The following is an 11,311-nucleotide window of genomic DNA, read 5'->3' as shown; positions in this document are numbered from 1 at the left end:
TTTCCATTTTATTTGTTTCACATTACTTCAAAAACTTCTTTTCTAACAAAATATCAGCCATATATTTACTTCCATGGACAACAATATTTTATTCTACGTCTTATGCCTGTCTTATAAGGATGGTTTAATTGCATGGCTAAAATGTTTTCTTTTGAAACCCGAATCACATTAAAGGTGAAACAAATACGGTGCCAATCAGATCTAGAAGAAAAAAATAACTGAAGTAGATCTGAACTTTGGTCATATTTAAATATACACAGCTGCTGTCAATTTATGAAGATTTTTTTCTCTAAAAAGGAAGTTTGCAAAATAATACTCACCTAGGGGTCTAGGTTATACACGTATATGTAAACAACCGTTTATATAGGGCCTTATAACCTGTCAAATATCTTTATAAATAATGATATAGTGAAAAGTGAAAAAAACATGAAAAATTTAATGTTTCTTGTTGAAAACTACTTTAGCATAATTGGCATGTTTCCTTTCCTAGACATCTAAACATATGTTATAAATCACGCTGTTTGGGCTAAAATGTGACCTAATTTTTACTCGTTTTAAAGTTTTTTTATGAACATTTCAAGCAATGGCTTTGTAAAATAAAAGAGAACAGATGTTTTCGAAATGCGTATAATTTCTTCTGCTATTTGAAATTAACATTTCATGCCACAAAAAGTTAGTAAAATATTTAGTTATAAATGGAACATATTTATTATTATTATTGTTGTTGTTGTTTTTGTTATTATGATTTTTTTATACTATTTTATTATTATTATTATTATTATTATTATTATTATTATTATTATTATTATACTCATTTTAACAATAAATAACAATCACCACACGTAAGTTTTTGGAAAAAAGTTCATATTCAAATCCCAAAAGAATTTACATTGTATTCATTGAATATACAATAAACAATGCGTGAATCTGTACTGACTCCCTCTACTTATTATCAAGAAAATTTATATGTACTGCATTTGTTTGACATGAATAAAGCATTCCTTTTTTTCAATTAAATTCATTTGATTTCAAGTAAGTCGCCCACTACGGCATATAAATAAAAGTAAGCGAGGTTTTACGCACGCGTAAAATGGCTGCGAAGGTATGGTCAGCTGTGCACTGCATACCTTTAGAAGAGCTGAATAAAATGCTATCTAGGCGAATGTCTGTTTAGATGTGCGTAGTTTTTGTAATGTAAACGTGAAGTGTTACGATACGAAAGTTCCATTACAGACCCAGTAGAAGTACTCGTTTTATACTTAGACAGGACGGGTACGCTTCAGTCAAAGTCGTAAATGCAATGAATCCGACACCATGTATCTTATTCATAGACCCATTTGCAAAAAAAGTGTGCAAAATAGTGGCAAATTTGGTATCAAAATTGTTTCCTAGTTTCTAAAAGTTAGTTAATGGATATACAATGTATTCAAAAATTCAGATGCTTTATGACAGTGTAATGTAACAGCTCTTACAACGATACGTTTAATCAAAATGCGGAACAGTTCTCTTTTTATTTAGGTGGAGTAAGAAGAGAAGGTAGACTAGATAAAATATATACATTATAATTATAATTAAATTGTGTTTGAAATTCTACACATTTACAAATACATTTGTCTTTCAATTAGAAGAAAATGTAAATAGAAATGTTCTGCAACAAAGCCAAAATTGAAAAATTGGTCATGAAGTGGTGAATGTTTTTTTATGTATTTGTGTTTATTGACGACTCTCAAAATAAATCGTGTAATTCCTCAGTAAATTAAGCGTCTTATTCAAAATCACATTGGACTCAGCAACTTCGCAGCCGAACGATAGAACGCTAGACTGTAATGTATATTATAGATAAAGCGTCTAGCTAAAAATAAATAAAAAATCTCATTATTCCATGCACACAATCTATTTTTTTTAATGATTGTACACTACAATAGCCGGCGTTTTGGGTGCTAGTGCTGGGTATACCGGTACTCTATACGAACGCGCTATTTTCAAATTTCAATCTCATTGTTTACTTTTTAAAGAAATATATTTAGTTTTACTTATTGTACTTATATCTGAATATGGAGCATTAATTAAATACAATTAAGTACTTCCTTGTTCCTTCCTTGCAAATTAGATAAATCGAGACCTTTGAGTGACACGTTTTCATATTTAAAATTGGAATTCTCGTTTATTAAATATCAAAATCATGTAAATGTTTTTATGATAAAATTTCATATTAAAAAAAGAACATGTAAGTAGATTATATACTTTTATATGGGCACTAATTTTGAAACGAATTGAGTGTTTGAAATGGTATTTAAGTTTTCAATTTGTAATTTCCCATCAACAAATACTTAAAACAAGAGCTTAATCTTATGAATAAGCATATTGATAAGGCATTAGCTAATAGCATTGTTCATAAAGAACAAACGAACTGTGTTTATATAAAACATAAATAAAAACGTAGTTTTTTCGTATAAAGGTGTTAGTTTGTATGTTATTTTCAACCACCTCACAACATGGACAATAACGTGTGCAGTTTGATGTTTTTCGTTCTAATCTACTCACAGTGCCATCAGATAGGTTAGAATTATTTAATCATAGATATCAAATGAATGTTTTTTATTGATTTTGTTTTTTATTCCTTCTGACTGCCCAAGATGCTAATTGTGTGGTGTGTATCATCTATTCATCCAATGAATTGTCCATGTATTTGTGTTTTGTAAGTGTCATTCCTTTGCATGAATAACAAAAACACATTTTTTTATTCCGGCGTTCGCTATACAATAACTTTAATGAATTTTGATATATGTGAAACATTGATTAGTTATATTTGTGGACACTATCTTTGATAAAATAGAATATGGGTGTTAAAAATTGTAAGGTCTATTAACAAAAAAGCGAAATGTTCATCCAGATGTAATAGAAGTAGATTTACACATTGCAGCTCCATTATTGAAAGCAATATTTTTAGTAGAACTAATATTTCGGGTAAGATTTATCATGTAAATAGTAATACTGATTGTTCTACGAAAAATGTTATATACTATGTCAAATGTGATAAATGTAAAGAGCAATATGTTGGTCAAACGAAGCAACAAGTGTCTTAACGCATAAATAGCCTTAGGTTTGATATCAACTTTCTTAGATCCGTTTTTTTTTCTACCAATGTCGCTCCATTCTTAAATAAAAACAATCATTGTATTAAGGATTTTAAATGTATGGATATAAAGATTGTCTCCGATGATATGGAACGTTTATTACAAGAATCATACTGGATTTATAAGCTTAACATATTATCTCAATGCAAATTGTACAATGTATAACTTTGTCATCTTTCAAGCATACGGTATTATTGAATTATACATATATACATGTAGTATGTTTTTTTCTCATATCAAGGTTGTTTTTTTCCAAGATTCATCCTAAATTCCTTAAGGTTTTAATATAACCAAACAGTCACTATGTTCTTTTTTCCTGTTTTAAAGTGACATTATGCACATATTTTCATAGTCATAGTCAAGTTGAGCTGAAATGACTTTATATTTCAAAACATTGACTGTGTAAATGGTGTTTGACCAACAGTTTATATTGGAAAATGTTTATTATAAAACTTAAAATCTGCCTTAAATAATAAAAGACTGCCCCACTCTTTTTATAAATTGAACGTTACAGGTAAATTCTAAATGGTATTTACAGAAACTTCGTTTGAATCCGGGGCTTATTTATTGTTTATGGGAAGTAAATTATTAAATCAAAAGGAATTACATCAAAATGAAAATTTATTTGACTCTCCCCTGTTCACTCACTATATACCTTCAGATGGGCATAAGATTTTCTATTTATATTTATACCATTAATGCATATGTAAAAGCGACAGATAAAACTGTGACACCATCGCTTCAAACTTTAACAATGACATGTTTACTGTCTGAATAGATTCTATATTATTATTATACTTAAAACAGAAATTACGATAAAAACGTAAATTTATAGTTAACCAATGAAAATACAATCGTGAAGTTAATAAATCAACAAACAGAATTATGACATAATCGCTTCTACCAACTGAAATGATTCAATTTAGACTAATGTTTAATGATTTCTCTCTTAAAGTAAGGATAGGATAAATGAACCAACATTTTTAATCAAAACATGTTTGGTTTTAATAATCATCATCAGTTAAGGTAAAGATAAAGGAACTTTGAATAATTTTTTCTAGATAATATTTCATGTTGTCATAGACATAATGTAGACGTCATGAAATTATCATATAAGTGTCAGATGAGTCAATTACAATACATGCACATGTCAGCGGCTTCGCTTCTTGATAATTTCGATATTTCTGAAATTCAAAAATTTAGCAAATTATTCCTTAAATAATCGACAAAATATATTACTTTTATGAAAAGTATATTTAAAGAAGCAAATGGAAAAATACAGCATAATGATATTTTTCAACCTTTGTTTTTTTTAAAACTTTTTTGTTGCATTTACTTTTGAAATATTACAAGCGACATTCAATTATTTTTGGTTACGTCCTGTCAATTCAAATGTAAAAAATAAAACGTAAAGTACTGTTTGAAAGCATTTTGATGTATATATTCAATACTTTATATTCAATACTTTATTCATCCTGAAAAAATATTTATATAAGGCATTAACTTTCCAATAATTGACTTGAAAATCAGCTATATTTTGTTCTATAACGACTCCCTTTTTCTATTTGTAATTACATACTAGTAACTCCGATTGGTTAGTGTAGACATTGAATCATTTCTCTTTTATATTTGTAATGTATACGTTTAAGTTTTATCAATATTAAATGTCCACAGATTCTACCGAACTTGGTAAGACATTTCATATGTGCAACTGTCAGGGAAACAACTCGTCATGCGGTACTGATATTTTTAGTTGCCCAAATAATTCAGTATACTGGATAGGTTTCAAAGATCTAGGCTTTGGTTTGCTGCCAAATGGAACTAATTGTAGCGCTCAAGGTAACTGCTAGATAACTTTAACCGTCCTTATATTCTTTCTCTCCTCCTACAGCTGCAAACTACTATAAAGTTATGAAAACAACTAATGGACAATTAGCGATTAGTGAGAGGGTACACGAAATAATTTAATTCATTTTGCAAGACTAAATAATGCAAAAGAAATGTGTGAAAGCGCGATGTTATTTAATTTTAGATTTTAATGTAAGCCATGTGTACATATCCAAACATTTATTAGAAAATAAAATTACTATATCAACCGACAATAATCTACTTTATACTAAACATGCATAGCAAAAACATTCAAAGTAATAAAGCCTTTTACTGAACAAATAGTTAACGTTATACCGTTTGTTCTCGTTTGTTGAAATTGATCATTTGTTTGTATCATTGCTTTCAATTATATTAAAAGGATGCAAATCTACACATGATAATATATGTCTCTGATCTTGTGCTAACGAGGCCTGCTTTTTCATGTTTACCATATTAGGTGGTTTTATGCTTGTGTTCATTTATACATGTATATGTTTTATTTTTACCTTTTTAACAACCCCCATTTGCTTCTTTCCTCCGATAGACAGTTCGGCCATTACGATTTCTGCAACTAGAAATAACACCTGTGTACAAAATTTTACGACAATGTTTTCCGGCAAGGAACCTGTTAATCTGCAAAAACTGTCTGTTCATGATCACTGCAAACAAGATTCTGCATATTTTATAGCAAAGTACGATTGTGTTTTGCATAACAATGATGAAGGTAGGTGTGTTTTATATTGTAAATAAACATAGATAATTTTATACTATCGACCTTCAAAGTGGTTTGAAACTGTGCCCGCATCATTTCAAAGTTTGCATTGTTAGGCGACTTTAAAAGAGTCTGCACGGAGTGTTTTTGAAACAACGAGACTGGAATCTTTTTTCTTCATAACATTTATACCATTTGATGTAGACCTTCTGGATCAATAACTTGTATGCAAATTTTTTTTGATTGTGAAAAACGCTTTTAATTTTAATCGAGTTAGGAATCACACGCAATACGACTGGTTTTCAATTAAATTATGAAAGTTCTTTTGTTACCATAAGCATATTTTTTACGTTTATAATTTCCACAGTTAATATATGTGAAAAAATTTTTATTTACTTTTTCAGGCTTTTTTACCTTATTGGAGCTCCTTTTAGGTTCCAACTTCAACTATTTTTGTGTACATGTTTATAATATTATCTATATCACTTTAATTAAATATGGATATATTTTAGATCTAGACTTTGATCACGGTTGTACCTACCATGGATCAGGTAAAAAAATCAACATAGCAAGTTCAGGATATCCATGGGAAAACATAAAAACTGGTTATGGATCTTGTACATGCAGCGCCATGTTGACAGGTTCTCAAATGGTCCTGAAAACATATGATAATAGACTTATACACAACCAATCTTTTATGTTAACATATGAAAACAAAACACTCATAAAGGAATGGAAGGAAGTAAACAAAATGGAGGATATCATGAATATAACAAACATTAACGGACCATTTACAGGGACACATTTGATGCTCAAGTGGACAAATAATGCTGCGAGTAATGGCGGGAAATTATGGATTGTTTTAGAAGGTATATTAAAACCTGTTATATTGAAGTTTAAAATTAGGTCACATAAAAGCAACAAATGATTTTTTTATTAAAAGGCCTATATAGAGAGAAAAGTGGACATTACATTTGATACAGTATAGTCTCAATACGATTTTTCTGCCATGGTCTTTTGATTTGTTTTGAGACTAAGGTTGCAATACAAAACGAGTCATAAATACACATCCATTTGACCTAAAATTGTTACTGGATATTTAAATTAATAAAGTAGTCTTTCTGAAGCATTTAGTTAGTCCGGTAATATAGACATAATGCACTTTATTATATTATTGCAGTTAATGGAACAATCACTGTCACGTGCCAGCATAATAAAACACCAACGGCATCTCTAGCAACTACTAAATCAATGAGTTCCTCGATACTGTCATCTTTAAATTCTTCAACTTCGAACAGTTCTCCAGTAACTTCGGCCGGACAATCAAACAAATCTTCACCATCGATACCGGCATCAATGCAATCTCAAAATGGATCCTGTAATGAACCTAAGCACGCGTCGGATCGTAGAGGTTTGAATAAGATTTCAATGCAACACATGTCGTTCGTGTACTTAAACAAATGACATTATTCTAAGCACGGTTTCAATTTTGTTAGCATAAAACTACCAACAGTATGAAACATCCAAGGTGTTTCAAATTGTTTAATTGCCATATCTAAAGGTTTATTTAGTTACATTTGTTCATTCAGACCTTTCGTTCACTGCCAGTTATCTTGTATAAAAAATAGCCTTTTCGCTCTCAAAAAAACTGAAGATAGGTAATTTATTGTCAACTTCACCACTTTAAAAGAGGTTTTAACCTTATAAATCTGATTCTTTGATGGATTCCTTTCAATTATTTTTTTAATTTAATAAGAAATTTCGTTCACTCTGTTCCCATGTTTCATTATTATTGAAAGTAATTTTACACGGGTGCTTGTAAATATCTAATCGATTTGCTTCAGACAGTAAACCACTGTACGGATATGTGCGTGCATAAACGATGCATTTACTTCTGTTACTTGTAAATCTGATTTTTTATACGACCACACTTAGCCTGATTATTAGAACATGTATACATATTTTCAGTGAATATCATAAAGTTACTCGCAGGAGTGGCTGGTGGACTCTTTGCGTTCATCATTCTTATGTGTTGCTGTGTGTTGATTCGTTCCAAAAAGAGATCGGCAAGTATTACTTTAAGGTCACTTTTAATGGGTTAAACTGCACCAGTGTAATTTAAAGATGTGTAAATTTTACAAAGATATTCACTAAAATTTTACAGCACGAGGCAATAACGTGAATTACTAGAAATTATTGCATTGAAAATCGTATAAAGTGGTTAAAAACATTATCTTCTTTAAACTAAATAATGTAACAATTAATTTATGGTTTACGGTCCATTGATCAATGGAATTGATTGGCTGACTGACTGACTGATTGATTGATTGGTTGATTGATTCTGTTGTACATAGAGTTTCTTACAGGGCGTGGACGGAAGATTGCACTTGACTGTACCGTCCATGAACAGGCACAATCAAACCGAGCCTGCAACATTTTCAATTTTGCCGTTTTGGATTTTTTCAGGGATTCTTATTTTCGCTGTTTGGTCTACCAAATTTTATCAAATAGGATGCCTGAGCCATTTAACACATTTTGATCTGATAAATATATCAATGGTTTGGTATTTCGCCTAAGTTACTTTTAAGAATAACTGATATATTTGTTTACATTTCACTTGTAAATTTAAATAACACTTAAGTAAATTATATAAAAAAGAGAAAATAAGAATCCCTAAAGTGTCGGTCTGTTTGTGTAATATTTCTAGATATCAGAAATTTTAGGACATGATAACCTCAAGTACTTCAAACGCCATTTGAAACTATTTTAAGTTTCTTTCCTTAAAAAGAAACATATTGAAAAAATATCATTGACAAGTTATCAATTGGTTTGTTTATGGATTAAGTAATCAATACTTGGATTTGAAGTTTTATATTGAGTATTAGCTTCTAGAAGGGGAAATTCCCCGAGATTTCCTTGATTTATGTATAGAAAAAATAAATATATGAAATAAAGATAAAATGTCGTCAGAGTACAAAATATCTATAAAAATTATACATTATAGAATTTGAAATCATATATAAATAATTTAAAAAACAGTTTGTCTTTTACAAAATAATCTGACTACAGCATGTTTTTTGCTTTGTTTTTTTTTCTATTTTAACAAAAATGAAGCTAATATCATACACACTAATTGAAACATGTTACTTTAAAATGAAGAATGTCAATACACAATTATTAAATATGTTTCTATAGAGATTAACCCATTAGGAACCCAGATTAAAATCTATTTTGGAGATAAATTGAGAAATCCAATCAACTTCTATAATAGATTATGTCAGTTAATCTTATTAACTTGTTTAAACCGTGCTCTTGGATAAGTTTAGTTGTATAAAACCAATTTAAACAAAATTTGACATGTTATCGCATGAGCGTTAAAATCTTATCACGTCTGAGCTATTAAACACCTTTAAAAAAGATAAAATAAATCGTAATAATAGTGTCTGTATTAACCGGGGATTTAACGGTTCGAAGGGTAAACCCCTCTTTTTCAAAGATATAAACACATCCTCTCAGATAGATAAAGACATTCGACTCTGGATTAATATCGATTCAAAACGCACCCAAACAAGGCATATTTAAGTGTTTATCTGGTGCAGAAAAATATATAAAGTTAAAGACATTGTTGAAAGAGATGCTTATTGTAAAGTTCGCGATATTGCACGGGTGGTTGGTATTTCATTATGTAAAGAATATCTTGAATTACAGCAAGATGTCTGTCAGGCGGATGCGTAATTTGTTAAAAAACGATCAAAAGAAGCAAGAGTAAAATAAACAGTTGCTAAAACTATTTCCGAAATATGGAAAAAAGAGAAATTTGCAAATGTTGTTACCGGTGACGAGACTTGAGTGCATTATTTTGAATCCGTTCCGTTCGAAAATTTACAATTAATTACGGGGTACCAAAGCTTACAGAAATGCCGATAATTGCTAAACACGAGTTCGGTGCAAATAAAGTTTGTATTCATTTTTCTTCTCTAGTGCAGTTGTTGCAAGTTATGCTTCAGTGAAAAATGCAAAAGTGTCACTGGAAAGTATTATAAAGATAAAGTATTAAAGTAATGAAGTCCAGTAACCGGTTTTAACCGGTATGAAGGATTTCTTCAGGTAATACACTAGATCATAAATCTGTCATTGTAGAAGGAAAGGTAACAGTATTTGCCGCACCTACCACTTTTTACAGAACTTGCCCTTAGCTACTTTTTTCTTTTTTCCGAAATTGACAAAAACATCCTTGCAGAACGTAGATATCATACCATACAAAGACTTGCATTAGCTATTCTAGGAGCTTATACGTGTATCCAAATCAGCGTACATTGACGCATTCTGAAAATGGATCCATCGATTAGAATGGAGCATTTCTAGGGAAGAGGAACTTCAATTGAATGAAAGAAAATAGCGATTTCTTAGTTTTTAAGCAACGTCTAAATCTATCATAAACAATTCCCTTCGGGCACCTCTCTTGTAGTTAACAGCATTGTTATCATACCATAGTTTGTTTGCACTGATTGTATAAGAACTGCTAATGAAGTGTCTTTGTTTTGCAGAAAACCGAACCAGAGAGACAACCAGCAAATGAAAGCTTCCAAAATCAATATGAGAGACATGGCAAACAAAATCCGCCCAAAAAATGACATACCTACAATTTCTATTAAAGCATTGCCATCAAGCATATATATCCATGAAAGTTATATATGCAATGCAAGAAAAAAATGACAATATGATACATGACGCCAGAAATAATGTGTAACATTAACTTCTTAAGACATACTAATGTAAACTGATTGATAGTAATTTTAGAATTTAAATAAATCTTGAATAAACTTCATTGAATACTGTGTGTGTAGTACATTTGGGATGTGTTCCGTGAATTCTAAAATAAATGTTTGAATAAGCGGAAAATATAGATACCTTAACAACTTGAAAAATGGCAAAATTTTCAATGAAATGTTTATAATTATGCTGATTGCTTTTTTTTAAAAACCTTTTTCTTCAAATTTGCGATATTGCATGTGAATATTTGAATGTGCGTTTTATCTTATGAAAATGTTTTCCATTAGAATAAGAATTTGTATAAATAAGCAATGATGTCTTTCATGTACCATTCGCTTTTAAGGTTATATACCTCTGATGCATTACCTCCGCTTTGAAGAGTATTCAAATAGGCTAAAATTACTTCCAACTGCATTGAAACTTGGGAACGTGGGTTAACCCAAGAAAGGCAACGTTCTTTTATTTCTTTTTGACGCTATTAATGCATCTATCAGATCCCTATGATCAAAGCTTAAAAATGAAAGGAAACAACCCATGATTGTCTTAAAAGTATTTTTTTCTAAAAAAAGATCAATAGCTGGAAGTTAGCCCCTGAAACTTCAGTACTTATGCTGCTGACCATTCAAACGCGGTGCCCCTCTGTGTTCCTTAGATGTATGAGTTGTTGTTTCATACTGTTTTGGTGACACTTTTGTTTGTGTCTCTTGTTGTTTTCTCGTCTACTGTAAGTATCTTCCCTTTTGCCTCTAGTTATATATTTTTAATGTTGCCCCTTCGATTCCTTTTACTTCAAGACCCCTTTTACTTTGTGGGCCTATTA

The 11,311-nt window shown here is 30.3% G+C and overlaps 1 protein-coding gene across 1 annotated transcript; it reads left to right on the top strand.

Annotated features, from left to right (window-relative positions):
• The first annotated feature begins 5,564 nt into the window (after positions 1-5,564).
• LOC132714662 (uncharacterized) lies at positions 5,565-10,617 on the top strand. Its single transcript, XM_060697566.1, has 5 exons — positions 5,565-5,730; positions 6,231-6,587; positions 6,899-7,129; positions 7,687-7,784; positions 10,266-10,617. The coding sequence occupies exons 1-5, from the start codon at positions 5,613-5,615 to the stop codon at positions 10,350-10,352; spliced, it is 891 nt and encodes a 296-aa protein (XP_060553549.1). The 5' UTR covers positions 5,565-5,612; the 3' UTR covers positions 10,353-10,617.
• Positions 10,618-11,311: the final 694 nt, after the last annotated feature.

The sequence above is a fragment of the Ruditapes philippinarum genome, unplaced genomic scaffold (assembly GCF_026571515.1).
Source record: "Ruditapes philippinarum isolate M1 unplaced genomic scaffold, ASM2657151v2 ctg5755_1_1_1_1, whole genome shotgun sequence".
Lineage (NCBI taxonomy): Eukaryota > Metazoa > Mollusca > Bivalvia > Venerida > Veneridae > Ruditapes > Ruditapes philippinarum.
This window is presented reverse-complemented; position numbering and strand designations above follow the sequence as displayed.

Excerpts from the sequence above, each read along its gene's own strand:
- LOC132714662 (XM_060697566.1), top strand. The coding sequence starts at position 5,613 with ATGTTTTCCGGCAAGGAACCTGTTAATCTGCAAAAACTGTCTGTTCAT. Across the intron at positions 6,588-6,898 it reads ATTATGGATTGTTTTAGAAG|TTAATGGAACAATCACTGTC; the intron begins GTATATTAAAAC and ends ATATTATTGCAG. Across the intron at positions 7,785-10,265 it reads TTCGTTCCAAAAAGAGATCG|AAAACCGAACCAGAGAGACA; the intron begins GCAAGTATTACT and ends TTTGTTTTGCAG.